This window comes from Parus major, chromosome Z (assembly GCF_001522545.3).
Source record: "Parus major isolate Abel chromosome Z, Parus_major1.1, whole genome shotgun sequence".
NCBI classification, from domain to species: Eukaryota; Metazoa; Chordata; class Aves; order Passeriformes; family Paridae; genus Parus; species Parus major.
The window spans coordinates 61,767,491-61,794,846 of NC_031799.1; the positions used below are offsets into that span (position 1 = coordinate 61,767,491).

General features: G+C 40.6%; 1 protein-coding gene across 1 annotated transcript in view; it reads left to right on the plus strand.

Annotated features, from left to right (window-relative positions):
• Positions 1 to 6: 6 nt before the first annotated feature.
• Positions 7 to 27,356, plus strand: part of LOC117243691 (transient receptor potential cation channel subfamily M member 6-like) — a 38,476-nt gene continuing 11,126 nt past the window's right edge. The window contains exons 1-4 of the mRNA XM_033520300.1: positions 7 to 8,174; positions 8,302 to 8,459; positions 21,763 to 21,842; positions 22,644 to 22,682. Coding sequence (XP_033376191.1) covers positions 8,430 to 8,459; positions 21,763 to 21,842; positions 22,644 to 22,682 — 149 coding nt within the window. The 5' untranslated portion in view covers positions 7 to 8,174; positions 8,302 to 8,429. The remainder of the gene's footprint in view (positions 8,175 to 8,301; positions 8,460 to 21,762; positions 21,843 to 22,643; positions 22,683 to 27,356) is intronic.

Below are 27,356 nucleotides of genomic sequence, written 5' to 3' on the forward strand. Positions count from 1 at the left end.
CAGCATACTCTGCTCATTTAAAATCTGTTTCACTCACAGTAGATACGTTCTTGCAATAGCCTGCATTTTACTATAAAAACCTGTCATTCCATGGGACACAAGATGTTTTATTACTGTCGTCTTTGAAACATGTTTGATCTACCCCATAACAAGATAAGTAATTCCTTTACAACATACTAAGCTTGCAGTGTGCTATAAGCCATATCTTCACTTCATTTGCAATTGTGCTGTAGGCAAGCACTTTCCTCTTAGTTTGTTCCAGTTGTGGACTCTGTTAGAGACTGGAATGTTATGGCTACTTTTAGAGCATTTCCTGAGCTGATTTGTTTTTTCCATTCATCTCTTTGCAAATAGAGGTAGATTTAAAAGCCTTGGAAAACTACTTGAAATTACTCTTGAGAGTCTGGGTTATAGAAAACACTGGGCCAGTAAAGGGGAGAGATGATAGATTACATAAATTCTGCATTAGAGCTTAGAAAAGGTATGATAAAAAATTGCATTTCTTAGTGTCTGGTGTCTCCAAATGCCATGTGACACTGAACTACCAAATTGCTCGTCTTGACTTCTGACTCCTTTTTTTTTAGCTTTCATTCAAAAGCTGCATATAAACTGTATGTAAGCTTAAGATGTTTTAATTTGCATATGCATTAATATCCTGTGGGAAGAAAATGTTCTTGTGAGATAAAGTAATGCCATCACACATCTTGAGACAATTTGGTAGCTGCATACTGACTGTTGGTTTTAATTTGATACAGTTTTAAATTTCAGAAGAAAGAAATAATTTATGTTTTCTGTAGTTAACTGGGTGTTTGGTGTTCTCTAAAATATTTCTCTCTAAAAGGAAGAAACAGTGTCACAAGCTTACGAACTTGTAAGGGGTAACCATATCTAGACCACCCAGGCTGATCAGGTGCTGCATCAGCAAGTTGCACAGTAAGGGTACGGGTATAATATTAAGTCAAATGTGGGAGTTTTATGTTTTAGAGCAGATTTAAGTAGCCAAGTAGCATAACCAACTTTCAGAAATTTTTTTGCATTATTCTAAACTAAAGGCTTGTTTTATGTTGTCTGATTTGTATCTATTGAAGATCTTATGTTTATGGTTGCCAAGTTAGATAAGCCCCTGAGAGGAGATTAAAGCTCAGTCCAGATCAGGAAAATGAAGAACTACTTTGAAAAACAGGCTGCACAAGTGCATGTGTGTTGGGTAAATAGAGTGTGGTAGAAGGAAAGGGAAGAAAAGCAGAGGATAAAAGGTAGGTGATCATGAAGTAACTCAGTCTGTGACTGCATGTATAGTTGGTCAGCAGATCAGTGACAATGTTTTCGGCACTAGCTCCATCTTCAGCACAGCAACATTGCATTTGAATATGGGTATCAACTAAATGTAGTAGGTTCCCTACTGATTTGACCATTACTGGTTGATTTTTTTTCCTGTTTGCCAGGAATTTAACGGGTGTTAACAAAGCATGCTTGTATGTACGTATTTGGAAAATATATAGGGTCCTTCATAAAGAGGATAGAAAGTATGTAAATGTATATGTTACTGGGTGACACCAAAGATAATTGCTACCCAGCATCTGCCAGTGTGTTCTAACCAGAACAGTAGATTCATTTGGGGAAATTCATGTAATCTTTTGTGAAAGCATCTGACCATAACTGTGGAAAGAGGGGTTAGACTACGCAGACTCACTGTTTTCTGCAGAAAACTTGTGCTCAAAGAAGCATTTCATAACTGATATGCCTGGGCTGGCTTAGTTACTTTCATGCCTACAGTTATAACTTTGCCACTCTAGGTGGCAATACACATTCACAGTAAGTTACCATGAATCTGGAAAATGTTTCGGGTATGCTTTTATTCCAGACTGCTACTGAAAATTCAAGCAGTGACATCATGAATGCTAATCATTTCCTCGCTGTGATACATAAATAAGGGCAGATCAACTCAAAAGTTCCTGATCATAAGGTGACACAAGGTTTTCAGCATAACTAGAGTAACAACCTTGTGTCAAGGAGTTATGATTTAATTCTCTCCAAATCTCATCCCCCAAAGAAAAAACAAACCAAAAAGCAGCTGACCAAACCCTATTATCAATTTAATACATGGGATTTTGTTGTTACTGCTTTGTGTCACTGTTTCCTTTAGTTAGAACTGGGGAACAGGCTTTATCAGATTGTGTGTTGGATGGAAACCTCAGTTGGTGGCTGAAGGCTGCTTAAAGTGTCTAATGATAATATGAGGAAGAAAAAGGTAAGTGCTAATTCATAAGAAACTAACTCATGAAGAGGTATTTAAATGTTTCTATATAAGGAACTATTTCTGATGTATGAAGAAAATTGGAGAAGGGAGATATTTGTTTTCCTATTTCCTGATTAAAATTTATATTTCATGCTTTTTGTATTAGAGAATTTGATGGTGATGTATAGTATATTTTAACAGGGTATTTCAATTACTATTGCATTTGCAAGTAATAATTGTAGTTGATAGTAGTTTATGTTTTTAATGTTCTTAGTGAAGTATTTTTGTATTCATGACCTCTCAGTCACTTCTAAGGAACTTAAAATTAAGTCAATGTTCTTTCTTCTCTTAAAGCCATACAGATAAGAACTTTTTCCTCTATTAAAGAAAAAATAGTTTTTCTATTAGTGATACGTTACCATTCCCAGGGGGAAAAAATGTGAAAGCAGGATGGAGGCAAAGTGAATTTTTGTTTGTATGTTTACTTTATTTTTAAAAGTATTATGGTCGATGATTGTTTTCTTGCTTTTGTCTTATTTTACAATAATGAACTTTTGAAAGAAGGGCTGTGGACTAGCCAAGCATTACATTTTTTTTTCAATTTTTTTATATGAATGCTTGCAGTTCATACTTGGATTGGAATATGACTAATTAAGTGATTTACTAAGTATGAGATTGAGAAAATTAAACAAAAATAGCATTGTACTATCGACAGTGAATTTTAAGCTAGAGAAAAGCCTTTCATGCAGAGCTATGAATGGAAATGAGCCATTCATTGTTCTCTTGCACAGGTGAATTTTGTAACATCCTTCATTTGAGTAGTACACAGATTCTCTTCCATCTAAAATGAAACACAATAATTATATTGGATCTATGCAAAGTGTCAAATACCTCTCTCTGAAGCCTGATACTACATGCTGGATATTTTCTTTAGATACTTCAACTGCAGGGTATGAAAATTGCTTTTAGTTTCTTTTAATTCTTGGAATTAAAAAAAACAAAAAAGCCAAACCCAACCAACCAAAAAAACCAACAAGAAACAAAACAAAAAATAATTTCCCCACCTTATTTTGATTCTGATTACATAATTATTATGTAAGAACTGCTTTGGCATAGAGTAAGCCACCAAAATATTTTGGTTTCATGATCATCAGTTGGAAACTACAGTTTTTAAAAAAATCAATCACAAAAGGTTGCATCTATGTATGCTATAATATTTTTTCTTATTTTACCTTTATGAAATTGGAGAAACCTGTGATTGAAAAGAGGAAAAACTACTTCAGACAAACCTTTATATTTCCAAATGTGTAATGCGTAAATACAGATTTTAATTGTGGAAGTTTAACTCATAATTCTGAAGTATAATTGTGAAATACAATATGAAAATAAAAATCAGTCACACTGCTTTGATGTGATTTTCCCAAGCGTGAAACTAAATTAATTTCCTCTCCTAAGCTAGTCAGTTTTTCTTCAGAAAGGAAAAATACTTTAGATGTTTTCCTATGAGGAAGGAATTTAAGAGAATACTACTTAAAATATTGCTTATGCTGATTCCTGTGACAATAAAAACTATAATTTAAAAACATGCTATAGCAATTACATTGGTATAGAAATCATGTAAAGACTAAGATTCTGTGTTAGAAGAATGTTGTTTTAGAAATGGGTGATTGGTGCAAGGGAAGAATAAACTTAATTTCTTGAATAGAAGTAAACTTAAATTTGCTTTCCTTTTAGAAATCTAGGTACCTAAAGGTGAAATTAGAGCAGCAGCAATGAACAGCCAGGTTAATCAGTTTGACTGTTCATGTTATGGTATGTTTATATTATTTAGTATAGTAGTAGTATAGTTTAGTAGTCAGAACACTATTTAAAGCATTGGTTATTCTAACAGTGCACTGCCAGCTGACACCAGCATCTGCTGGTAACTGCCTGCTGCTATCAACAGGGGGTACTCAAAGCCATGCCCTGCAGGCCAGGTACAGCTTATAGGGTGAATCCAGATGATTCCCTGGCTCCTCTGCCATGGCTTGGCCATAGGGATGTGCCTGATGAGGAACCCATGCCCAGACCCCACAATTGCTAGGGTAGCCTGTAAAAGCAAACAGTCAAGTGTTCCTTGCCTGCAGAGCAGTCAGCACTTGTTAAACACATGTGTCACATGAACATGGATGTGTCTGGTCTTTGGAAGACTGACACAGACGATAGACAGTACTATTCACCATGAAACTGCCCATCTTCTTGAACTGTATAATCTGGCATTGCTTAAAATCTTGTGTTCCACTCTGAGAATGGGTGTGCTCAGTGTGCTTCAGAGACATCCTAGTGAATTCAGGTTTTCCTCTTGCCTCCAGCCATAGGTCACTAAAGGACAGACTTCCTGCTTCCTTAGTGAAGCATGATGCTCCATGTACATTCATAATTGTTTAACCCTTGATTTTCAGGTATTTGAGTTTTAGGTAATTTTAGTTTTTTAAATTTTTTTGTGAATAGTTGATTTTTAGGTAAATAATTTTCAGTTCAAATTAAAGAGATCAGTTGTGGATACGGCTCATTTTTCAGGTTTTAGCACAAGGATTTTTGTTTGTCTCCTTTAAAGCTCAAAGCATTTGCTTTGGCATATCTTTGAATGTGAGTGCAAACACAAACCTCCATCTTCCCAATTCTAACTTCTGTATAGTTCCTGTGAGAATGATACCATAAAAACATAGAATGTTAAAGGCCTTAAAATCATTTTGATGAGATTTAAAATCTAGTCCCAATCCCTGCTACCATGGAAAGGGGCATCTCCCACTAGACCAGGTTGCCCAAGGCCTTACCCAGCCTGGCCTGGAACACTGCCAGGGTTGGGACATCTCCAGCTTCCCTTCAGGTACTGGAAGGCTGCTGAGAGGTCTCTTCTCCAGGCTGCACAGTCACAACTTTCTCAGCCCGTCTTTGTAGTGGACACGTTCCAGTCCTCTCACCAACTCGTGGTCCTCCTCTGGACCTGCGCTGACAGATTGGTGTCCTTATGCTGGGCACACCACAGCCGTACGCAGGGTAGGTGACTCCAGGTGGGTCTCACAGAGCAGAGCGGAGGGGCAGAATCACCTGTTTTAATCTGCTGGCCACACTCCTTTGGATGTAGCCTGGAGTGCTTTTGGCTTTCTGGGCTGCAAGTGCACGCTGCTGGCCCATGTTGAGTTTCTTGCCAGCCATCACCCCCAAATCTTTGTCCACAGGGCTGCTCTCAATTACTTCTCTGCCCCACCTGTGGGTGTATCTGGGTACACCTGAGCCAGGTGTAGGACCTTGCACTTAGGTTTGTTGAATTTTATGAGGTTTGCATTGGCTCGCCTCTCTAGCCTGCCAAAGTCCCTCTGGATGGCATCCCTTCCCTTCAGCATGTTTGTACCACTTAGCTTGAAGTCATTGGCAAACATGCTGAGGGTGCTCTTGCTCCCACTGTCCTTGTCACCAATAAAGTTGTAAAGGAGTATCAGCCCCACAGCATGCCTAGCTTGTGCCTAGTATGACAAAACAAGGTGGGAAAGCAAAATACAGATTTTGAAAATTGTTTCAAAATGAGGATTTGAGAGCTCTGGAGGAAATATCACTGAAGAATCCATGTGCCTGTCATTTGACACAGTCCAGGAAGCTGAGTCAGACAGAATTCTTACCTTTTAGGAGTACTCTGAAAGGTGGTAATTTTGAAAAATCTGTTGGCCAGTGTGAGGGAATGAGAGAGCAAACAGAGGAGAGGCAATGTTCCCTGAGGACTATCCTACAAAACCTTCAAGACTGCTTATTCTTAGAAGTAGGAATTATGTTATTGGTCAATAAAGGCTCCCCAGAAACCTGGAAAGTTTTAAATGTGATACTGTTTAGCTACACATACCACCTGAGGAGTCATTGCATGTTGAGTTAGAAACCACAATGTTATCCTTTGATCCTGGCTCTTCTTTGTGTTTGTCTTCATTACCTGAAAGGACGTTGTAGTGAGGCAGATGTTGAGGTTTTGTCCCAAGTAACAAAAGAGGACAAGAGAAAATAGCCTCAAGTTGTGCCAGGGAGGCTTAGATTGGATGTTAGGGTAAGTTTCTTCACTGGAATGGTTGCCAAGCAGTAGAAGAAAGCTGCTCAGGGAAGTGATAGAGTCACCATCCCTGGAGGTTTTTAAAAGATGTGTAGATGTAGCACTTAATGACATTGTTTAGTGGTGAACTTGGCACTGCAAGGTTAATGGTTGGTTGATCTTAGAGGCCTTTCCCAATCTAAATGATTGACTGGCTCTATAATTGTTGCCCTGTGAAAGTACATTGTGCTTCTCTATAACTGTAAAGCATTTATCCACATGAGATGGAGGTTACTACACCTTAAAAAAAGCTGCCAAGCACACTCCTACACAAAGTCCTCTTTGAATGCTTCCACTAATTTTCCTGCTAATTTTTTGTTAAGAGAATTTACTAACAGAGACTAGAGACACCATGTAAAGTGTTGTTTCTCCATTTTGGACTGTGATGTCCTTCTGTAGGAAGCAGTATGGTGGTTTCCATGGGACCACTAGCACAGAAACTATTTGTGGCTGTAACGAGATTAAACCGTTCTATCAGATTTTGTTCTTTGGGTTTATACCAGGACTAAGGATATTTCAGAATGCATTCCAGGAAAATTATGGTTAGTTATTTGTGATTGTGGCCATCAAGCTGAGAAAACACCCCACTATATATTCCTGCCAACTTAGAAACTCTGAAGTTACAAGAACAGTTTTTCTTGTAGAGTAAGTTCTGCATACTGTCTGATTGACTTAAAATAATTCTTCATACATTCTAATGCAACATCAGGACTGTCTTGAAGGATTTTGAGCCATGCTTAGATATCAATAACTACTTGTTGCATGGGTGACGTGCCTAAAAAAGAAGATATCCTCTCAGTGTGTAATTCGCCATTCAAAATTCTCTGCCTTCTTGCCTCTGCTTGTTTGCATGATAAATGAAGCACATTTTTCATGTGAACAAGTAGATGATTGACATTTATATGCCTGTCTGGGTTCTGCCATCTTTTAATAAAATTATAATTCTATTTGTGATGAGGGAAGTAATGTTCTCCTTTGTTGGCAGATCAGTTTCTAATAACAGTGTGCATTGGGAAGCAGGAGGGAAGAATTCCTATGATCAGTCCTGGAATAATTATTGTATATATACATACTGTGAAATAAACAATAAAGCATGACTTAAGCTCACTCCAGGAGGCTGCCTTCACACATCGTGTGTAGAAGGGAAAGACCAAGCAGAAAATTCTGTTTCGTTGTAGTTCAGAATCTTCATGGTAAAACAATATTTATATTTTGTGCTATAATGAACAACAATCTGCCACAATGCCTTTCCACAGCACAATAAAGCAGAGGCTGAAAGAATCATCATCTGATGAGTGTGTTCAATATATCTGCTGCCGGCTTTTGGTCTTTGGTTTGCTACTTTAGTTTTTGTTAGATAAATAAGCCTGAAAGCAGGCTGATTTGCTGATGGTGATATGAATGGAGAAAAATCTAGAAGCTGTCTACCAGTTTTATTCCTCCCTCCTCTCTTTGCTGCATCATTAGTTCTTGAAGGTCTGCTAGGGCACTAAGGCAAAGGTAAAGGTGTGTGTGTAGTCTTATGAAACTTGGTATCTTCAGTGTGCTTGGACATGATGAAACAACGAAACTGGGAGTTGCCTCTAAAACAGATTAGTGCATGAGATGCAAATAAGTTTGGGCTTTTTCATTCCAAAGACTATGAACATCTAGCAGATTCTGCCTGATTAAACTTAATGGGTGGAAAAAAACCCCAAAAACATTTCAGTGCAGTTTTCTGAATATGAGGTATGATGTAACAGATCTTAGGAAACAGAGTGGGTATCTGGATGTTTATGCTTTTGCAGGCTGCCTATGGAAACAACAGGAACAAACCCTTTGGTATGTGTTTCTATTAATATCCTCCTTTGAGACTGTTGTTTGGTACACTTGGACTTTGAAAACAATGCCAGGTGATTCATGAATTAATGCAGTCATACTTTGACAAGTATGCATTTAACTTACTTAGGACATGAAAAGCAGGAGATGTGATGCACTGTTCCTAATGACCGCCCAAGAACTGAGCTGTCTGCAGTGCTTTTGAAGTGACAGCTTAGACACTGGAAATAAAGGACTAACAAAAAAAAAGGCTTAAAGATGGACAAGCAAGATAGCACTGGTCTTAAGGTAAGTCTCTAGAATTAAGATTGATAAGGAGGAGACATCTCAGCAGTTCTGATTTCTAGAGAAAACAGGAGAGTACATGAGAGTTATGTGGACTTTGAACTACTAAAGTGGCTGTTATAAAAGATACCACATGTGTTTTCATATCAGTGAAGTGCTGAGGAATTGGGTGTGGGAATTTGCAGCATTAGTTGGTTTATATGGCTTTTTGCAGCAGATTTTTAGGTCTTTGTACTAGATGAGAAACAGCAAGACCCAATTTCAGGGAAGACTGAGAATTTCTTATGTCTGAAGAACTGTTCACAATTTAGAAAGAAATGGCAGAAACTTGGAATTAAGAAAATGCTTGCAATCAGTGGAATATGTACATGTAGCTGTGACCCAGTAAGTCAAATGCACCTGCATGTGCTGGGATACTTGTGTTTCAAATTCCTTATGGAGTTCAGATTCATGTCAGGTATCATAACATAGCAGTATCAGTTACTAATACATCCTATTAAAATACTTACTTTCTTAATTTATAAACATTGATGATACTAGCAAATTTAGACAGAGGCTTTATGCTGACTCAGGATGACTTGATTGAGAAAATTTAATTGACAATAATGTAATACCTTAAAAAAAAGTAATAGTGTAACTAGGTAAAAAATGAACATAATATTCAACATCTGCTAAAATTCCTGGAAGTCCATCCTGTTATTAGAAGCTGTAATACTTTCTTAAGGCCTATTTTGTGGGAAATACAATATAAAAATCTAAAGACAAAATAAAAGAAATACCAGAAGCAGAAAACCGAATAGGGGGCTGGAAACAGTTTTATTATTGTCTCTGACACTGAAATAATAGTTTATGCGAAACCACTGCTAAGTTTGACAGCCAGTATTTCAAAGGTCCTTGAGGCATGTCCAAGGGCCAAGCAGACTCTGTTTTTTGGGGCGCTGCTGAGACTGTGTGTATGAACTATATTCTCCCTGGTGCTCACAGAGTCTCTGCTCAGGCTCCTGCAATAGAACAGCATGGTCTGAAGGCAAGCTTCTCCTGAGGAGGAGGGAGAGCTGAGCACAACAGAGAAAGATAAAACAAGGCTGAGCAGGAAAATTAGAAATTGGGAGACCAGAAAATAAGAGAAACATCTAGAGAGAGATAGGAAATACAGATAACATGCAGAACCAGATGGACATTGGAGCTCAAAGTCAATACAGTGGCCAGAGACCAACAAAGTAAAAGAAACATGATGATGGGATGAGAGAGCAGAGCTGAGAAACCAAAGAACTGGAGCCTGGGATTTATTATAGGAAAGAGGGTAAGTTTGAGATAAGAGGAAACTGAGACTGACTGAAAATTAAGGTTTGAGAAACAAGTTGAAGAAAACAAAGATTGGAAACAAATTCTGGACAAAGAAGAATGCTCTATGCCCATTTTATTAGTTTACCCTAGGTACAAGCATGTCTAATTATTGCAGGGACTTTCTTTGGTTTGATGGCTGTGGTCCCTGGGACATTCAAGGGCTTTACACTGCCAGGGATAGTGGTAACTGCTGAAGGGGTGTTGAGGTTCCTTTTCTAAGTTTTGTCAGTGTGGAAAAAGTGATACACATAAGGTATGTGAGGACGATTAAGAAGATCAAGAATCTAAGTGTTAAAAAATTTCGGTTTATATCCAAATTTCATCACTTTATGAAGATTTTAATTAGTACTCTGGTCACATACTGTTTTCTTATTCATTGGTTGTGTTCACAGTCATGAGCTGTAATGCTGCTGCTGTTGCATTTTTACCTTTTGCCTTCAATAACGTCTTGATTATCTGTGATTCGAGTCTTCATATTTCATAATTCAAGAGAATTGCTAATTTCCTCTTGGACACCTTGTTACTTTTATCGTAACTTATACCATTAATTTACTTTTACAGCCCCTTGAAGAAGGACTGAGGCATTGGCGTGGGGATTGAGATGCAGGCAAACCAGAGTCAAAAAGCTTATGCTGAGTTCGGGATACCTGTGGTCCGGTGTCCCGACGTGAGAAAGAATTTGTCAGGGTGGAAGAAGAGCGCAGCCGGGCCCGGGAGGGGGAAGCGTGTGAGCGGAGATCTGCTCGGCCCGGCCGTCGGGGCTCCCGGGGCGGAGCGGCTGCTCGCCCGCCTGCCGTAGGGGAGCGTGGCGCTGGTGGCAGCGTGCACCTGGCGGGGCTGGGGGCAGATAGCACCTGGCTCACCGAGGAGTCAGGGGTAAAGGACGGCGCCGCGCCCGCCCCGCAGGACAAGGATCGCGGGCCCGGGGCATGGCGGCGTGGCGGGACCTGCTGCTGTCGCCGCTGGGCTCCGTGTGCCGCGGGCACCGCTGGGGACACGGCTGGCAGCCCCCGCACCGCGAGCGCGCAGACCCGCAGGTGAGCGCGGGGTGACACCGCTGTCCCCAGCAGGAGCGGTGACCCCGCTGTCCCCCAGCAGGAGCGGTGACCCCGCTGTCCCCAGCACGGGCGGTGACCCCGCTGTCCCCCAGCAGGAGCGGTGACCCCGCTGTCCCCTAGCAGGAGCGGTGACCCCGCTGTCCCCAGCACGGACGGTGCAGTGTCCCTCCGTGTCCTTCCGTGTCCCTCCGTGTCCCTCCGTGTCCCTCGGAGCTCCCGCCGCTCCGGAGGGACAGTGTCCGAGCCCAGCGGTGGCGAGCGGCCAGGACAGAGCTCTCCTCTGTGTCCAGCGAGGGGCGTCCGAGCCAGTCCGCAAATGGCACCAGGCTCCGTCTGAAAGTCCAGGCGGCTTCGGGGGACCAGATCAGATTTAACACAGATCAGTGTTAGCTGACGGCAAAGGGAACCCCATGGCTTCTGGGGGCTGTTTTACGGGGAATTTGGTGTTCTGGGGCCGGTGCGGTTTAGCTCCGCGTGTTTCTGCAGACGGGGACTTGAGTAGTTTCATACAAACACACGGATCTGCTTGTATTCCGGTAGCCGTGAAAGGCTTTTAGCAAAAAAAGACTGCCCGAGCTACGGGCAGCACATAGCACGGCAGTTTTGAGGCAGCGTTAGTCCAAATAGCCACGAGGTTAGGTGTAACACGCCAGAAAAGCGCCTCCGGCTTTAGTAAATTATCACTTCTTTGCACTATGATGCTGACCGAACGCTTTTGTTCGTTTGCTTGTTTGTGGTTTTCGAGGGCTTTTTTTTTTTCTCTTTTTTTTTTCTTAAAATTTAAAGATGGAATGTTTGTGATTCAGATGTTTGGGTTTTAAAAAGAGAGCTCTGCTACTACGCATAACATTATGAACCTGGATGATATTTCACACAGATTGATGTGGCAATGTATCTTCTGTATCTTTTCTGCTCTACTTGCTGATAAAATAAACATGCTTACGGTGGAATATTTTTTTTATGTCTCTCTATGAACATAGTACAAAATACACAGTATCTGCTTGTAAACTAAGAAAAAAAATGAGCTAATGTTTTAAGTTGTGAATCACAAAATTCTGTTACCAAAACACTGGAGTAACCAATTTTTAGAGATTCATGTCTTTTGGACCTGCCAGGGGAATTGTAGTGTTACCTACAAGAATCAGTCTATACTGATATGAGCCTAAAATGAGTTTAAGGAAATTTCAATTTTCTTTCTCTCTGAAGCATGCTCTGAAGTTGTGAAATCAATATACAGATTTTTGGTAAGTTTATCTTATACCATAACAACCTTATTTAAAGTGCTAGCAGGCTTATCTAGTAGTATTAAAAACCACAATAAGCAGCAAATAAGTTGTTGTGTTTGAAGCAGTTTCCTTAATTGTTTTGTGGATTGATTAGGAAAAAAAAATGAAGATTTCATGACTGTTACAAGGTCAGGGCACAGTGACTGCCCAGTAGTGAACATATTGGAGTATGTTGTTTCTAGTAGTAACCAGAATCAGGAAGAAAACATAAAAATCATCCAGAACTATGCCAGAAAAAGACACTTCTCTTTGAGCTTCATGGTCACATTTTTTATTTTTGTTTTTATATTATAGGAACAGGGAGCAGATTATTGTTACTTGTTATTGCTTTCCAGTGTGACCCTCCCAGTGAAAGGCAAAATGCCATGTAGTAGCTTTAAAAGAGCAGGAGGTAGGTGAGTTTGAAATGTCTACTGTTTGTAAAGGAAAATGTGATTTCAATAAACATGACCGTCCAGGAATACACATGATTATGCAGTGCAGGCAGTCCTCCAGTCTGGGCTGTTGGTAAATTATTTATGTGCCTGGGTTTCAGTTTTCAAAATTGATGTTGGCACCTAAGAGCGTAGGTCCCTCTGGGGCCAGCGCAACTTTGTGTACGTGTTGATTGCCTTTGTGGGCCTGGGAACTGCAGGGTGTCACTCCTCCATTCTCCCCAGGAGTTCTTGTTTGCCTCTGCATAACCACACTGGGAGGTGTCCTGAATAATAGAAAACAGGTTTTAGTGGCCGTGAAGCCAGAATTGTGCTGGGTTGTCTATAAGGTGGGATTGCAGTACAGGATAGCATGTCATGGGGAAACTCAGCACTAAGAATGGAAGGTCAGTCCCTTCAGGCTGCTGTCAGCACTATGCTGAATGTGACTGCTGTTACAAATAAGGCGGCACAGACCATGCTGGGCTGCTGCATCCCATCTACCATGTCTGACAGTGTGGCTCTAATCTGGCCTGTGGAAGCTAAATGAAACTATTCCAGGAGGAAAAATCTGTTTAAATTATTGCATTACTTCATACCTATTTTCCTACATTAATATTTTCCTCCTTTTTGTGGTTCAAATTATCTTAAGTTTATTTTTTACTTAGTAGCACTATGTTAAGTGAAAAGGGGTATCCCTGCAGGTGTGTTCTCCAGCAGGCTGATCTATAGGTTTTTCTGTGCTCTCCAGGGAGGTGTTAGGTTCAAGCAGGGTAATCCAATTTTTTGAGAATTGCACTAATGAGTTTGAGACTCCTTGGATGGTACATAGCACAAGAAGAAGATGCTGAGGTCACAGTTTAGCAAGTTTTGGTCTTCCCTTTGTGTTCCTTACAGATTGACTCTATCAAATGCTATGTAAACCTTCCTTGATTCTTGTAATATATAAACTTACTACTGTGTAACATACATTCTAGGTAAAACCTTGTGATCCACTCTGTATGACTTGAATTTCCAATTCCTTTGCTGTACATTCTCATCTCTAACACTTTCCCTTGTTTTTGAGGTGGTCATACTTTCACCTCCCAGCTGAAAAATAGAGGCCCCTTTCACGGGGGCAGTTTAAATCTCAAAAAAGGCAGGTAGCATGAAGCACTTGTCTTCATCCCTTCCTTAGAGCTGCCATTCCTTTGCATCTCTGCCATAGTGCAGCAGCTGGCACATGATGTTCTAAGTTGTACAGTACCCTCTGCCCATTATATAGGAACAGAATGAGGCATCTAAAAATAGTTTCTGTAGTTTCTTGGTGTTCTTTTTGCCAGGACAGAAGCTAGGTGGTGTCATGATGTACTCTGATAAATGCTAGTCAAAGAAAGAAAGAAAGAAAGAGGTTTTTAAAAGCCACTGGTGATGTGACATATTGTTGTCTCAGTTTCCAAATCACAAATCCTTTGGTTGCTAATAATATTGGTGCTTTTGGTTTCCTGTAATTATTTAGTCTTAGAGATGAGAATGGAGGTCAAACCTCTTCAGTATTATCTTTCAGTAATGGAAGGGTCTGCAGAGGAACAGTGTGGGGCAGATGCTTGCCTCCCAGTCTTCAGTGGTTTCAGGTATAGTGGTCTGGAGCTTGGTAAGCACCATGGCTGCACCTTGGTGTCAGCTCTGTGATGTGAGAAAATTAATGTTTTCACCATGGAAGTGTTTCCTAGTGAACGTGTAGAGCTAGAGGGTGCACATGGATGACTGGGACTCAGTGGTATCTCTCAAGGGTTGGTAGCCTGTTGTGACTGTAGCATCATCTTAAGCTGCATTGTTGAGGTCAAGCTGTAGAAATAAATGTTTTACTGGCCTGGCTGGGGTGGGATGATCCCAGGTTTGATCAGTCCAAGTCCTGTCAGTTCTATAAAACAGTGCATTTGATTACCTTGTATTGGTGCAATTTCACCCCCAAAGAAGCATAGCAAAGCTTCTACTAGTACATCCCAAGTGCTTATGAAATACATCTACCTCTCTGCCTGCTGGCCAGCCAGTGTTTCAGAAAGGTTGTGTGGCAGTGCCGCCCTCAGCCCTCAGAGTGAGCTCATCCTGTCTGTTGTCCTTACAGCTCCCTCCCTGCCCCTGCTCTGGTCCTTCTCTCATCACCTGTGCAGCTCACGGGAACATCCGAACACACATGCTGTTCTGGTGAGCAGGGCGTGCTGCCAGAAGGCTGGGTGGCATTAGGGGCTGCCACTCCAGGGAGAGGAGTTGTCATCAGGGTAGAGTGGACAGGAAAGCGTGCCTTGGAACACAGCCCTCCTGCTGGGACTCTGGAGCTGTCTCAGCCCAGCTTTGTGCCAGGAGGGCAGTGCTGATGGCTGCCAAGTCACTCTGTGCAGCCTGGCTTAAACTGCAATCACAGCTGCTCCTTTCTGCCTGGCCCTGGGGAAACACAAGCCTTTGGGAGTCTTTGCCACTTTGGCCACTGTTGCAACACTAAAGGAATAAAGAAAGGGATAAACCTGGTGTGGTGGAATATACCTTTGACATGAGGGTGAAGGTGCCTGGTGGAGAGCTCAAGAGCTCTGCCCCAGGTGGTCTCTGGGGCAGAGGGACACAAGGATGTCCCTGCAGTCCCCAGGGGCCATGGTTGTCTCTTCCTTCAGCTCGTTTGTGGAGCTACATTGTTTGATGGGTTGATGATGTGACTTATATTTAACTGTGAGCCAGCATGGAAAAGGAAGGCTTTTATTTTTTTTGAAGGTGGCCCGCAGCCAAGGAGAGAGGTAAGATATGTCCAGATGAGAATGCAGAAGTGGGACTGACCATACCTTCAGCCTCCTTAGAAATCACCCAAGATGTGTTTGCTCTTTCTTTGGAAAATGCAGTTTCAGTTCTGTAACCTGTGATGTGTCCAAGGGCCACTGTATGCAGCTGTCAAGCCCAAGAAGACTGTTACTATGTGAGACAAGCAATGGAACAAAAAGAAGAAATTTGATATAAGTGATGTGAACAGTCACATGCTCACATCATAGAATCATGGAAGCAAAGAATATTTGGGTTGGAAGAGACCTTCATGGTCATCATTCCTACCTTCCTCTAGAGCAGGTTGTTAACAAAGTGTGACTTCCTGGGGCCCTTCATGCTTCCTCCAGCTCAGTTTTGCAACCTGCATTTGCTTTTCACATCAGATACTTTAGATATATCTGACCTTTAGAGAGTCAACTCTCTAGTCAACATTAAACCCTATGTTGGGAAAACATAAAATAAGCAAAAGAAATCTCTGATATTCACTGTAAGAGTTTTGTTTTTTTTTTTTCTTCTCTTCCTCCTGGTTTAAAGTAGGAACACCTTTGTGCTCTGTGATTTTGAAACCTTTGATGAAGGAGCATTTGTCTCAGCAATGGATGGTTGACCTCTCTGATTTCTCAGTGCTAGGCAGGTGAGACCTGATTTTAAAACAAAGCAAGTTGATTAGCTCTTTGCTGAGATCAAGTGCATAACACGTAATAAGAACTGCTTTCCTATGACTGGCTTTCAAAGTGGAGATCTGAATTAGTCTTGAAACATTGTATTGATCTTCTGAATTACACATTTGAAACATAATTTTCTTATGGCTTCCTGTATTTTCACTTTTAAATTACAACAAGATCATTTCATATGGGATATGTAACTTGCTTTGAAAATCTATCATTTTCTGATTATATTGTATTAATCAGTTAAAAAAACTCCAAATGCTTTACTTTCTTTGGGACTGACTTCTAAAATATTGTAAGACAATAAGTAAATAGGAGTTAGTAAGTAGGAGTGTCCATTAAAAAAACTGTGAAAATTTTGTCTCCAAAAGAGACACAGTAAAATAAGACATGGTTATATTTAAAAATTACAATAGTTTTAAAATATGGTTTGCATTAATTTGCCATTTCTTCCTCTATTACTGGTGCCTGCTCTTATTTGCTGCATGTTTTAGGCACCTCCTATAATTTATTCTGCAATTTGTATTGTCTTCCATCAATTACAATCTTTAGAAGAGGTATTTCTGTATCTTTATGTATGACTAACTTGTTCAATAATCCATATTTTATGCTGCTCACTGAACTGGTTTTATAAGAGATGATATACAGTCTTCTATTGTATACATTGCCAAGGTAAGCCAAATGTCAGCTTTTAGCAAGGTGGTAGTCATCATCCATTAACACATATTTTACTTTGTGTATGGGCCACAGTTATGAAGCAGTCAGATCCAAACTTTGTCAACAATCACCACTCTTCTAGAACAGTGGGTTTTGGAGTGGCCTGCTTTAGGTGCCATGTTACAGAGACTTTTTGCATTTGCAGTTGGGGAAACCTGTTTTTAAGCAATTCACAGGTATCTCCTGCCACTACAAAATTTCTAGGAATGTTTTTGAGACTTGTTTCAAGGATAGAGCTAAGGAATGTAAATTGTGATTTGAGATTTCTTCTGTAGATTTTTTTTTTTTTTTTTTTTTTTTTTTTTTTTTTGCAAAATCCTGGGCAGCTGGCAGCAGTGTTAATGTGAGGTTTTGCTTGGGCTCTGCAGAGGGACAGGTCTGTTCAGCCCCTCCATTTGCAAACCATGATTTCCTCCACAAACACTTGCATTCTGAGCTGGTTGTGTTCTTGCAGCAATGCTCTTTTATGTGTTTTTCTAAAACATTGCATGTTAAGGGCTTACTTAGTCAACAAACTTAAAAAATAGAAAGTAATAAACTAATTAAAGGTCTAGTATTCCAGACTAAGCTAAGATTTCCATCAGTTCACGGTTCTATGTGGCCCAGGAGTTAAGTTGGAGGTTTTTTCAGAAGGAGGGTTTTGGTTTTAGTATTTCCTGCATTTTGTTGTTGCTTGGTATACATGTTGGTATTTGTTGTGTTGTGTGGTCTACTCTGGGTCAGAAGCATCACACAGGAAAGCCCATTAAAGCCAAAGGGTTTTTGTTTTTTTGGATAAACTTGGGTTCAAAATAGTGGAAACAGTTTTATGAGCCTTTGATGCAAGACCCTAATCCAGAAAATCACTTAAGCATACCTACTTAGCTTTTAAGTACAGTTGATTAACTGTGAAAGAAAATGCTGTAGCACTCTGTTGAGTGAAGACTGAATTTATGTATTTTTGAAAAGTGAACATGCTACTTTTTTTTTTGAGGAAAAATCCCCTAAAATCTCTCTTCTGAATGACTGATGAGTTATAAGAGGTTCTGTAATCCTGTCCTGATTTGGGCCTGCATTTATCCTGCAAGAACAGGTGACTTCTGTTAGTGTTTGTGCTGTATTTGTGAGCACCTAAGAATATGTTTCTAGTGGATGAGTTTGAATTGGTTACTAGGAAATAATCACAGAAATTCTACTGTGACCTGAAATTATATACTATCTTCAAAGTAAGAAAATATAAAAGCATCTCAGTGTTACTGAATCTGTAGTCTGGACGGGTGAACAGTGGAAGCATTCAAACAAAATTTATTCGCGCAGTATTTTTCAAATCTTAGTGAATTTTAGTGCTGAAAATTGTATGGTGAATTCAGTTGCTTATAACTGTATTTCCACAGATGTGCAGAATCCCAAACACTAGGGCAAAGAAGTAGGTAAGAAAGACTGGAGAAGCAAAAGCTGACAGTTAGTTACAGATTCACAGATGTATTGTAGTGATGGAGATCAGAGGAACCACAGCATGCCTGTCTTAGAGAGCCAGGTGCTTGTCCTATGACAGGGTGGCCTGAACACAAGGAAAATCTAGAAGACCTGAGAGGTCATTGAAAACCTCTCATGAGTTCATATTTTACTGCATGTGGCCCTGGAGTTTTGCAATGTTCTTCTACCCTACGTGGACCCAGAGTGGTGTTCTTTGTTTGGCAATCAATTGTTACATTACTTCATACCATAAGCATGCATGGAGTGGATGCTGAACCACAAAGTTCCTGCTCCAAAAAGCTTATGTGAGACAGCCTGTTAAGTTGGAAATCTCTTTAATGCTGGCAATAACCAGTTGGTAATGAAGCCATGTAGAGTTTCCAGGGGTAAGGAAGGGTTCAAGACATACCAGTGTGCTTAAGCTCTTGTGAAATAGTCTTGAGTAGTAGCTTACAGGAACTCTGGCTGCATTTCAGGTATCTAATGTTACTGCAAGTGACTTGCTATATGTGAAGTTAATTTTGAAAGGGTTTTAGATACTTTAGCACACTCTGCTTGCAGTGGATTCTTGCACTACCTGCAATAAGGGGAAGTTTTTTCTCCCCTCTGATGTATTTGAATAAAGGCTGGTCACAGACTGCACCATGCTGACTTCTCACAGACACCTGAAAGTAGTACCACTTTCCTTCACAGGCACTAAAAGTCAGTTTGGATCTTTCAGGTGTTTCTGATTATTGACATCATCAGTAAGGCTCTTTTCAGGTACTGTATGCTTGAGTACTGAGGCAATTCTATCAGCCTGATGATTATGCGTTACCTTTTTAAAAGGTGCTTGCTTTCACTTAATAATTTGAGGGTAAGAAAAGGTTGTATAAAAGTTGTATACGATGTACAACTTTTATATTTTTTTTGCTAAAAATTTGACAAACCTGTTCAACAATGTAGAAATACAGGCCCTAGTAGTTAAGATCCTTTAGGAAAACCCAGTTCTTGGAAAATGACATTGTGTACTGCTTTCACTAAACACAGAGTATATTCAGAGCTGAGGTATGGTTCTTGACAGAACTTTTCAGCTCTTCAAGTACTGTGTTGGCTAAGCCACTGTGTTTCTCTGTTATCAGTACAATTTTGTTGCAGTTTCAGTAAGCTACTTACAACTTGATTGTTCTGCAGTTTCCAGCACAACTGTACTTTTTGTACATTTGCCTAAATGAACTAACCTGTTATGTAAACTGGCTAGTCATTGTGTGATTTCTAATTACCTGCACCTGTCTGGAGTTCCAATGTGTCATTAAAAACAATTGCTGTTGTTTTGTCCAAAAACTGATTGTGTTCCAATAGCGGATGAAATTATTCTGCCATGAAGATGTGTGCCTTTTAATTTTCTTTTGCAGGGAATTGAGCAGTGTCCAGAGCAGCACGGTGTTTAATTAGAAAATGTGTATCTATGCCTTTCACCCTGAAGAGGACATAAGTACATATAAGGATAATAAAAGATTGTTGTTTTGTATTGACAGTTTAGCCTAGTTATCCTGAATTTGGTACTTGACCAGTGGACAGTGCTTATTGTCTGGTCTTGAAGGAGCTGAATGTTTCTTGCAGCTCTTGGTTTAGTAAAGCTAATTTCAGGGCAGGAAGAATGTACATTAGCCCCCTACTTAGCAGAGTTTGTCTACAGGCTTTGACTTGGGCAAGCCTTAGCAGGGGTGGTGGTGGAGGGGTGTGTGGGCTCACGCAGGAGAAAGCAGAAGCAAAAATTGAGGCATTCACACATTTCTGCTAGATGGATGGGGGGTGATATCAGCGAGGGGAGCAGCACAGCAGAGGATCACAGGGCTGTCCCTCTGTTTCTGGGGGCTGGTGAGCCAAGCTCTGGGCACCCAGTGAGCCACCCCAGTGAGGTGGTGGCACAGTTGCTCTCCTTGCTGATAGCCCTCCTGCATTTTGAAGCACCTCTGTGCTAGGCTGGGTTTTTAGGTTTTGTCTGCTCTCACTGCTCAACAGAAAGTATTTGAAAGAAATGGGTGGTGTGTGTGTGTTTTCCTATATTTTACACTCTGATCTCCCTCTTTACTTCTGGAAACCCCTAATTTTTGAACATTTTGACCTGACAGTGTCCCTTTAATACCATATTATGCAAGGATCTCAGACATTAAAGATATTGGAAAAGTGATTAAAAGCAATTTTCTAAAAACTACTCATGTGCCTTAAATTTCAGAGCCAAACTCTTGCCACTCCATTGACTAAATCAGTCTAGAAATCTCCAAAGCCTCTTCTGTGGCAGGGAATTATAAGCAGCAAGCCTAATCCTCAGACTGGTGAGAAAGGAGAAGCCAAAACTCCCAAACAAAGGTCTCAGGACTCCTTTAGAGGAAAACCAGGAGGAAAGCAGCTGTATTTTTGTCTCCTTTAGGATTTGATGGTGAAAAGGATATGTGTCAGTGATGGCTGAGGTTTATGTACCTCACTGTAGTGACAGGAAACATTTTAATTTGTTGTTGAAATTTAATTAAATTATGACAGTTTCAGAACATTAGTCAGAGTTTTGTGAAAGGAGATGTGCATGCTACAGAGGTCTTCTACAAAACTAGGAATCAAGAGCTAGACTAGAAAAGTCTGCTGTTCAGAAGTCTTCTCTTTTCATTTTTACTTGCCCAGCCCTGATGAAGTCATGGATGACTGTAAAAAAGTATGACATTTCAAACCCCTTTTCCTGATGATACAATGAGTCTAAGAACCTAAGTAGAGCCTTAGATTAAGAAATGTATATTAAGATTCTGCTGTAAATTTTACATACTAAGTGAAGACTTTACCTTTAAAAATTAAGAATAATTACTGAAGTTACAGAGATTTCAAAGCTTAGCATCCAACAATTACTGTTCCTTTCAGGGAATTTGATCCTGATAGACCTGAAGAGAAAGGTTCAAAGATTTACAGTGAGATTCTTTGAAAAAGAAAAATAAGTCTGTGTGCTATAGTGGCTGTTCAGTTTTCTGAGCTGTAACAAGCATCACTGACACAGCATACCAGGAAGCAGAGGAGAAAGCCCATCTGCCGTGCGCCCTGAGTCCTAGGTCTAGGTCCCTGCTTTTGCACTTCACTCTGGACCTAGTTCAGTAATATGTAACCAGAATGTATCTGTTCTTGACCCTGTGAAGAGTTATGAAAGGACTAAACCTTTTCTTTCAGGTAAATTGAAAATCTTGCCTTTTTTATTTTTTTATTTTTTTTTTGGACACAGCTTTATTAAAATTGCAGTTTGCTAGTCTTCTGGCAGGAGAGTGCAATTTTAAAAGCAACTTTGATTCATCCTTGCCACTTGCTCTATTGCACATGTGTTTGACAGAATATCTAAATTTCCATGGTGGCAATAAATTTAAATATTGATCTTGGGAGATCCTGTAAAACTTGGAGGTGAAGGGCTACGACTGTTCAGAGCTGTAGTCCTACACCTAAGACAATGGAATAGTTCTGAGTTATCTATATACTGGCCAAATTGTCATTACAGCGCAATTTTTTGACATTGTGCTCTGAAGTTCAGGAATGCATTTTTATTTGAAATGTCTTTTTAGCCCCCCAAATCTTGGATCGAAGAGGTCTTCAGTAAAAGAGAATGTGTGCACATTATTCCCAGCTCAAAAGATCCACACAGGTAAAACAAGGAATTTCTCTTTTTTCTATTAATTAAAAAAAAAAAAAAAAATCAAAATAACCTTTTATGGGCATTGTGTGTTTGGTTTGGATGGTGTTTTTCAATGTTAGAGTCAATGACTGCTGGTCTCTGGGTTTTCATGGATCCCGTCCCCAGTCTGGTTTAAATGAAACTATTCATTTGAATTAGAAATTGGCAGCAGTTAACCTTACTATGTTTTTTAGATTTGTTGCTCTCAGTAACAAAAACAGGTGTGGTATCCAATTAAGAGACTGAGCTACAATCAGTTACTGCTGCACCATTTCCCCCTTCCTCAGAATAATTACTGCTGCTAATCACAGCCTTCTGTACAGGAATTTCTGATCATACTGGTGTAGAGTGTGAAAAGAGTAAGAAAAGAAGAGTAAGAAAGGAGATCAAATCCTCAACCTGTGCTTCCCTGAGGAAGCAAACTTGACTTGGCATTCTGTATTGCATATCTAGTGGATGGTGTGGCCTGAACAAATGTGAAGAGATCAGGTTCTGAGAATGTAAACTTGTAATTTTGATCATGTGGATAGTGTAGCATATGCAAGATAGATAATTAATCTATGAAATGCATATCTGACATAGAGTCTGAGTTGTGAAATACCAAACAAATCACTGAGGTTATCCAATACTTTTTCCAGGGGTTAGTGGTGGAGATGGCAGCCTTGTTTTGTTGATGAGAATTCCTTCACTGTTGAATTGATGCTGTAAGAATAGCATTAAAGCTGTATTATTTTACCCAAGCATATGTTAATTACCCACCTTTTACCACAGATGTCCTGCAGGATGCCAGGTGTGCCAGAATTTAATCAGGTAAGAGTGCATAAATATATATATACTAATTTTATAGTGACCTAGTAATAGACAATCCTAATCAAAGAAGCAATGACAAGAGAAATATCCATCTTGCTTAAGCTGAAAACAGCTTTTCTAGGGTTGTGCTGGAGAATGCTTAGCATAAATATAGGTAGAATAAATGTGTGATAACTTTTGGTTTATTTGGAACAGAAAATTCTACCCAAATACCTTGTGTGTATGATTTTGTTTTAATCTCCTCTTGAGGAATGAAAGGCAGAAATGTGTTTTTAAATAAGAGTAAATTCCAGCTATATCCCAGATCATATGGGAATAGTGAGTCTATATCAATAGAAAACAGTGAGAATTTTGGAATGAAAAAGAAAATGAAGGGAGAAGAAAAAGGGTAAAAGAAGCATTCCTAATAATAGTTTTTTTAAAGATTTTTCACCTTCTCTCCAGTGAGAATTCTGAGTCTCAGCTTTTGGGAAGACAAACAACAAAAATTTCATCACTTTGGTGCTTTTGAATTGTGTTTTTTTCAAGAAAATTGTATTTTTTTGACCTGTATTAATTAGTTGTTTTTGATCCAATATTTGTCATTCAGATAGTATTACATTTTGGTACTGCATATTTATGATAATACATTATCAGTTATTGGAACAAAAAGTTCAACTTCAATTTGTTTTGTGTTAATGGCATCTGGTGGCTGAGGCAATAACTGATGACTAGCAAGCTGGTGTCAAGTAGTCCCATGATCTGTGTTAACATGATTATCTGCCTTTTCATTATGCTTCACATTTTGTTTTGCTTCTAAGATTTACAAGAATTATGTTTTACAAAGAGTAAATCAGTTACACTCAAAATCAAATCACTGTAAAGGGCTGATGGGCAGCTTGTAAGGCAACTGATGTATGTTTCTTTTCAGAAGGTGTGAGCTCCCTCTAAGAGAGTAGTCTCACGTATGTCTTGCTTTAGAGCAGAAGAGTAGACATTAAGAAATTTTTGAAGGTCTTCCAAGAGAAGAAATGCAGGAAGTGTTTTAATGCCTGCTTACCTGCAGATACTCACCTGGGCATTGCAACTAAAGTTACACTGTCCTTCAAAATACAGTAGTTTAACTTCATCTCAATCCAGACTACAGCAGTTCTGTGCTTCTCCCCCTCACTCCCCTCAGAGTGAGCATGTTGTTAATCAGTCTGGGAAGACCACTAGGACAAAAATTAACCCACAGAAGTGGAAAACCAAATCAAGAGTAGCTTTCACCAAATCAGCCTCCTGGTCAAACACAGTTTACCTGCATAAATGTGAGTACACCAGCAGGAGACAGAGGAAGAGAAACAGGAAATGTGCACTTCATTGAATGGATTTGTTTTTTTCTTTCACCTTTTTCTGTCAAGACATCCTGTATCTTTGTATGTCTTTCATCTTGTAGTCTTTTCTTTCAGTTTTTGCTGATCACTTTCATGCTGTTTAGATTAACATGAATCGAGTTTGTTGGTCTATGTTTGCAGAATGTGTGTGGGTATGTAATGTATATTTCAGTCAGCCCTTAAATGTACTTTCCAAATGTTAACTCTTCTTGTCTTCTTGAGTATCTCAAGGTGCACAGAGAGCTTTCTTCTATGAGAATTTTTCTGTTCCTAACAAGGACAAATAATTTCCATATATTTTCATATTTCTTATGACTGGTTATATTGTATTTACTAGATCAGCAATGAAACAGGGTTTGGGCCTTCTGAGTTCTCTAGTTTTCCACACCAGTCAAAGAATCATGTGGATATACTTGATGCCTACTATAATTCGACCTAATATTGTAGGCAAATAAAATCTCTTAATGATTTCTTTTGTAGAGAACTTCCAAGGTTTGTGAGCAGTTTGTGAATGGAAACAATTTGTGAATGAGTTATGCAACTAATTTGCTAATTCTAAGTAGAATTACTCCATTTAGAAGTTGCTAATCAAATTTGGGTAACTTACCCGCACCTTTGTCCACGCTCCCCTGGTGAGCTGAAATGAGTCTCTACTTTTCTGTGCAGTACTTACAAACACATCCCAGACAGCAGTTAGAATGGACTCATGAGTATTCAGAAGTGAGGTGTCAACTTCCTCCATCCTTATACATCTGAGATGTTCTTGCAACTTGTCTATATGTATTGCCTTTAAGGCATAAGTTTTAGACACAGCTTCTAAATTGCTGCCTGTTAGGGCACTAGATACTGTAGTCTGACTCCTGCAGTTACTTTTATGTCACTGTCAACCCTTTGGGTTTTCCCCTGTTGCTCCAAGTGTGACTTTTCTAGTAGCCTGCTTTTATGTTACTGATGATGTCCTGACATTATCTGGTAGCTTGGCGAGCATTTGAGGCAAAAAGGCCAAGTCATTGCAAAGATGTTTTGTATCAATCCACATCCATATATCCATAGGATCACAGAGCAGCTCAGGCTGTCAGGGACATGGTCTCTAGTATGCCGGGGAGGTCAGATGAGGATGCTTCACTCAGTTGTGTGAAACCCCCAAGGATGAAGATGACCCACCCTCCCCAGGTGCTGACTCCACCACTAGGTTGTTCTCCTGGAAAAAAGGCTTCTTCTTATTTCCAGCCTCAGACTCCCATGCTTCAGCTGTGCTGCTGCCTCTCACCCTCCTGCCATACATGACTGAAGAGCCTATCTACATCTTCTGTATCCCATCCTATCAGTATCCTATCCTATCAGTGCTGGGTGTGTTGTTGGAGCCCCTGAAGCCATCTCTCATCCCTGTCCAACAGCCTCTCCTCAGAGACCGAGGGCTCCAATCCCACCATGTGTCACCAGAATAATCACTCTGCCCCTGAAGTCTCTCCACCCTGCTGGTGTCTCTCCTGTGTTGTGGACTGAAGTTGGAGGTAGTACCCAGACAGGGGCTGAGAAGCACCAAGCAGAGGGGATGGACCCTGCTGTCCCCTCACACCATCCCAGGAACTTCATTGCTGCCCAGGCACATGGATGACCCTGGCTTAGCCCACTGGTACCTGTGTCCCAGAGCTGCCCCATCCCTAGGGCTGTGCATCCCCCCCATCCCCTGTTCCAGGTTGCAGGTGGACAGGCTGAACAGGAGTGGCCCTGTACAGACCTGAGGAACCCTTCTTGGGACTGGCCCACCACCCAGCCATGTCCTCACCCACCAGCCTGTCATCCCTCCCTCTGTAATGTCACAGCCCAGCTACAGAAGCCTGCCTAGAGCCAAGCTCTCCTCTCATCCCCACCATTATATTGCAGAAGGCGGTGAGGTGGGTCAGGCAGGACTGACCCTGGGTAAATCCTTCCTTACTGTTTCCTGTCACTGTCTCCTCCTTCATGTGTCCAGATGTGGGCTCCAGGAGGTCTCACTCTTTGATTTTACCTCAGACCTATGGCTGGATGGTGGTCTGTTGTTCCACAGGGTAGCTTTTGCCTGTTTTGATGCATGACATTTGCCTTTCTCCAGTCACTGGGGACACCTTGATCTTCACAAGCTTGGAATCTGGCTGTACAAGGGCATCACCACCTCCCTCAGCACCCTGATGTGTGAAACGAGTGCCTCTGTGCTATCTTGACTCAAACATCATCTCAGCCTGTTGGTGCCACTCCACCTTTGGCCCCATCTCCCAGAGTGCAGGAGGCTTCCTTCTCCCATTTGCTTTTGCAGAGCATTGAATCAACCAAATATAATTTGTCTGGGTTGAAAAATGGAGTGCAGACCTAATTTCATGGTATCTTCTGGGTATCAAGAAGTGCCTTACTTAGTGCAGCTCACCTCCTTTGTCTCCTTCAGGTTGTTTTGGGTTTTGGTTTTGGTTAGTTGGTTAGTTGGTTGCTTGGTATTTTAAAAATCTGTTTCTTTGTCACCAGTTAGTTCTCTGTCATCTCCACCGAAAACTCTCTTTTGGAAGGCACATCTCCAGAGTCTCGCAGATGTTTACATATAACCTGCCCCTAAATGGACAAATAGTACAGCTGAGGCCTAAGACAGTCGCTGCATTTGGGTTTTTGAAGGATGTTTCATTTCTTAAAAGAGGAAAGAGAAGAATTTATCTCTATTTCCTAGGGTATATTAACTTCTGAAATGTCTAAAAGAGAGCTGGACTGTCAGCTGTCACTATAAATTACACTGAAGTTAGTCTTGTAGAAGACACTGAGGCCTGTTGATGCCTGTGTGAGAACAGTGATTGAATTTGGAATCTGGGTTATTATTCCAGATGCAAACCTTCAATTCTAACTGAGTTTCTGGTATCTTTCTGTCCTGCTTCTGGCTAGGACAGGGTTAATTGTTTGCAGAAGCCAACCAGGGGCCTGACTAGGACCCAGAGGTTTTTCACTGAGTCAGGTCATTGTCAAGGCTTGGGGAGAAAGGAATCTCTTCTGGGGAGGAGGGGTCCCCTCTGGATAGAGGTAGTGGGGTCTTGTCTATTGTCAGGGGCTTTCTGTGTGAATTATTCATTTTTTGTGCCCTTTGTCATCAGCTGGTTGTTACTGTTCATTTCCTTGTCTGGTTGCTCTTTCCAGCAAACTGTTCTTATCTTAACCCATGATCTTTACCTTTTGTGCCTCCAGTCCCCCTCTCCAGCCCCAAGAGGTGAAAGTACAGGGGGAGGAGGTATGGGCAAAGTATGTGGTGTGACATGTTTCAGTGGGAACACCAAACCGGGGAACCACAGAATTGCAGAATCAC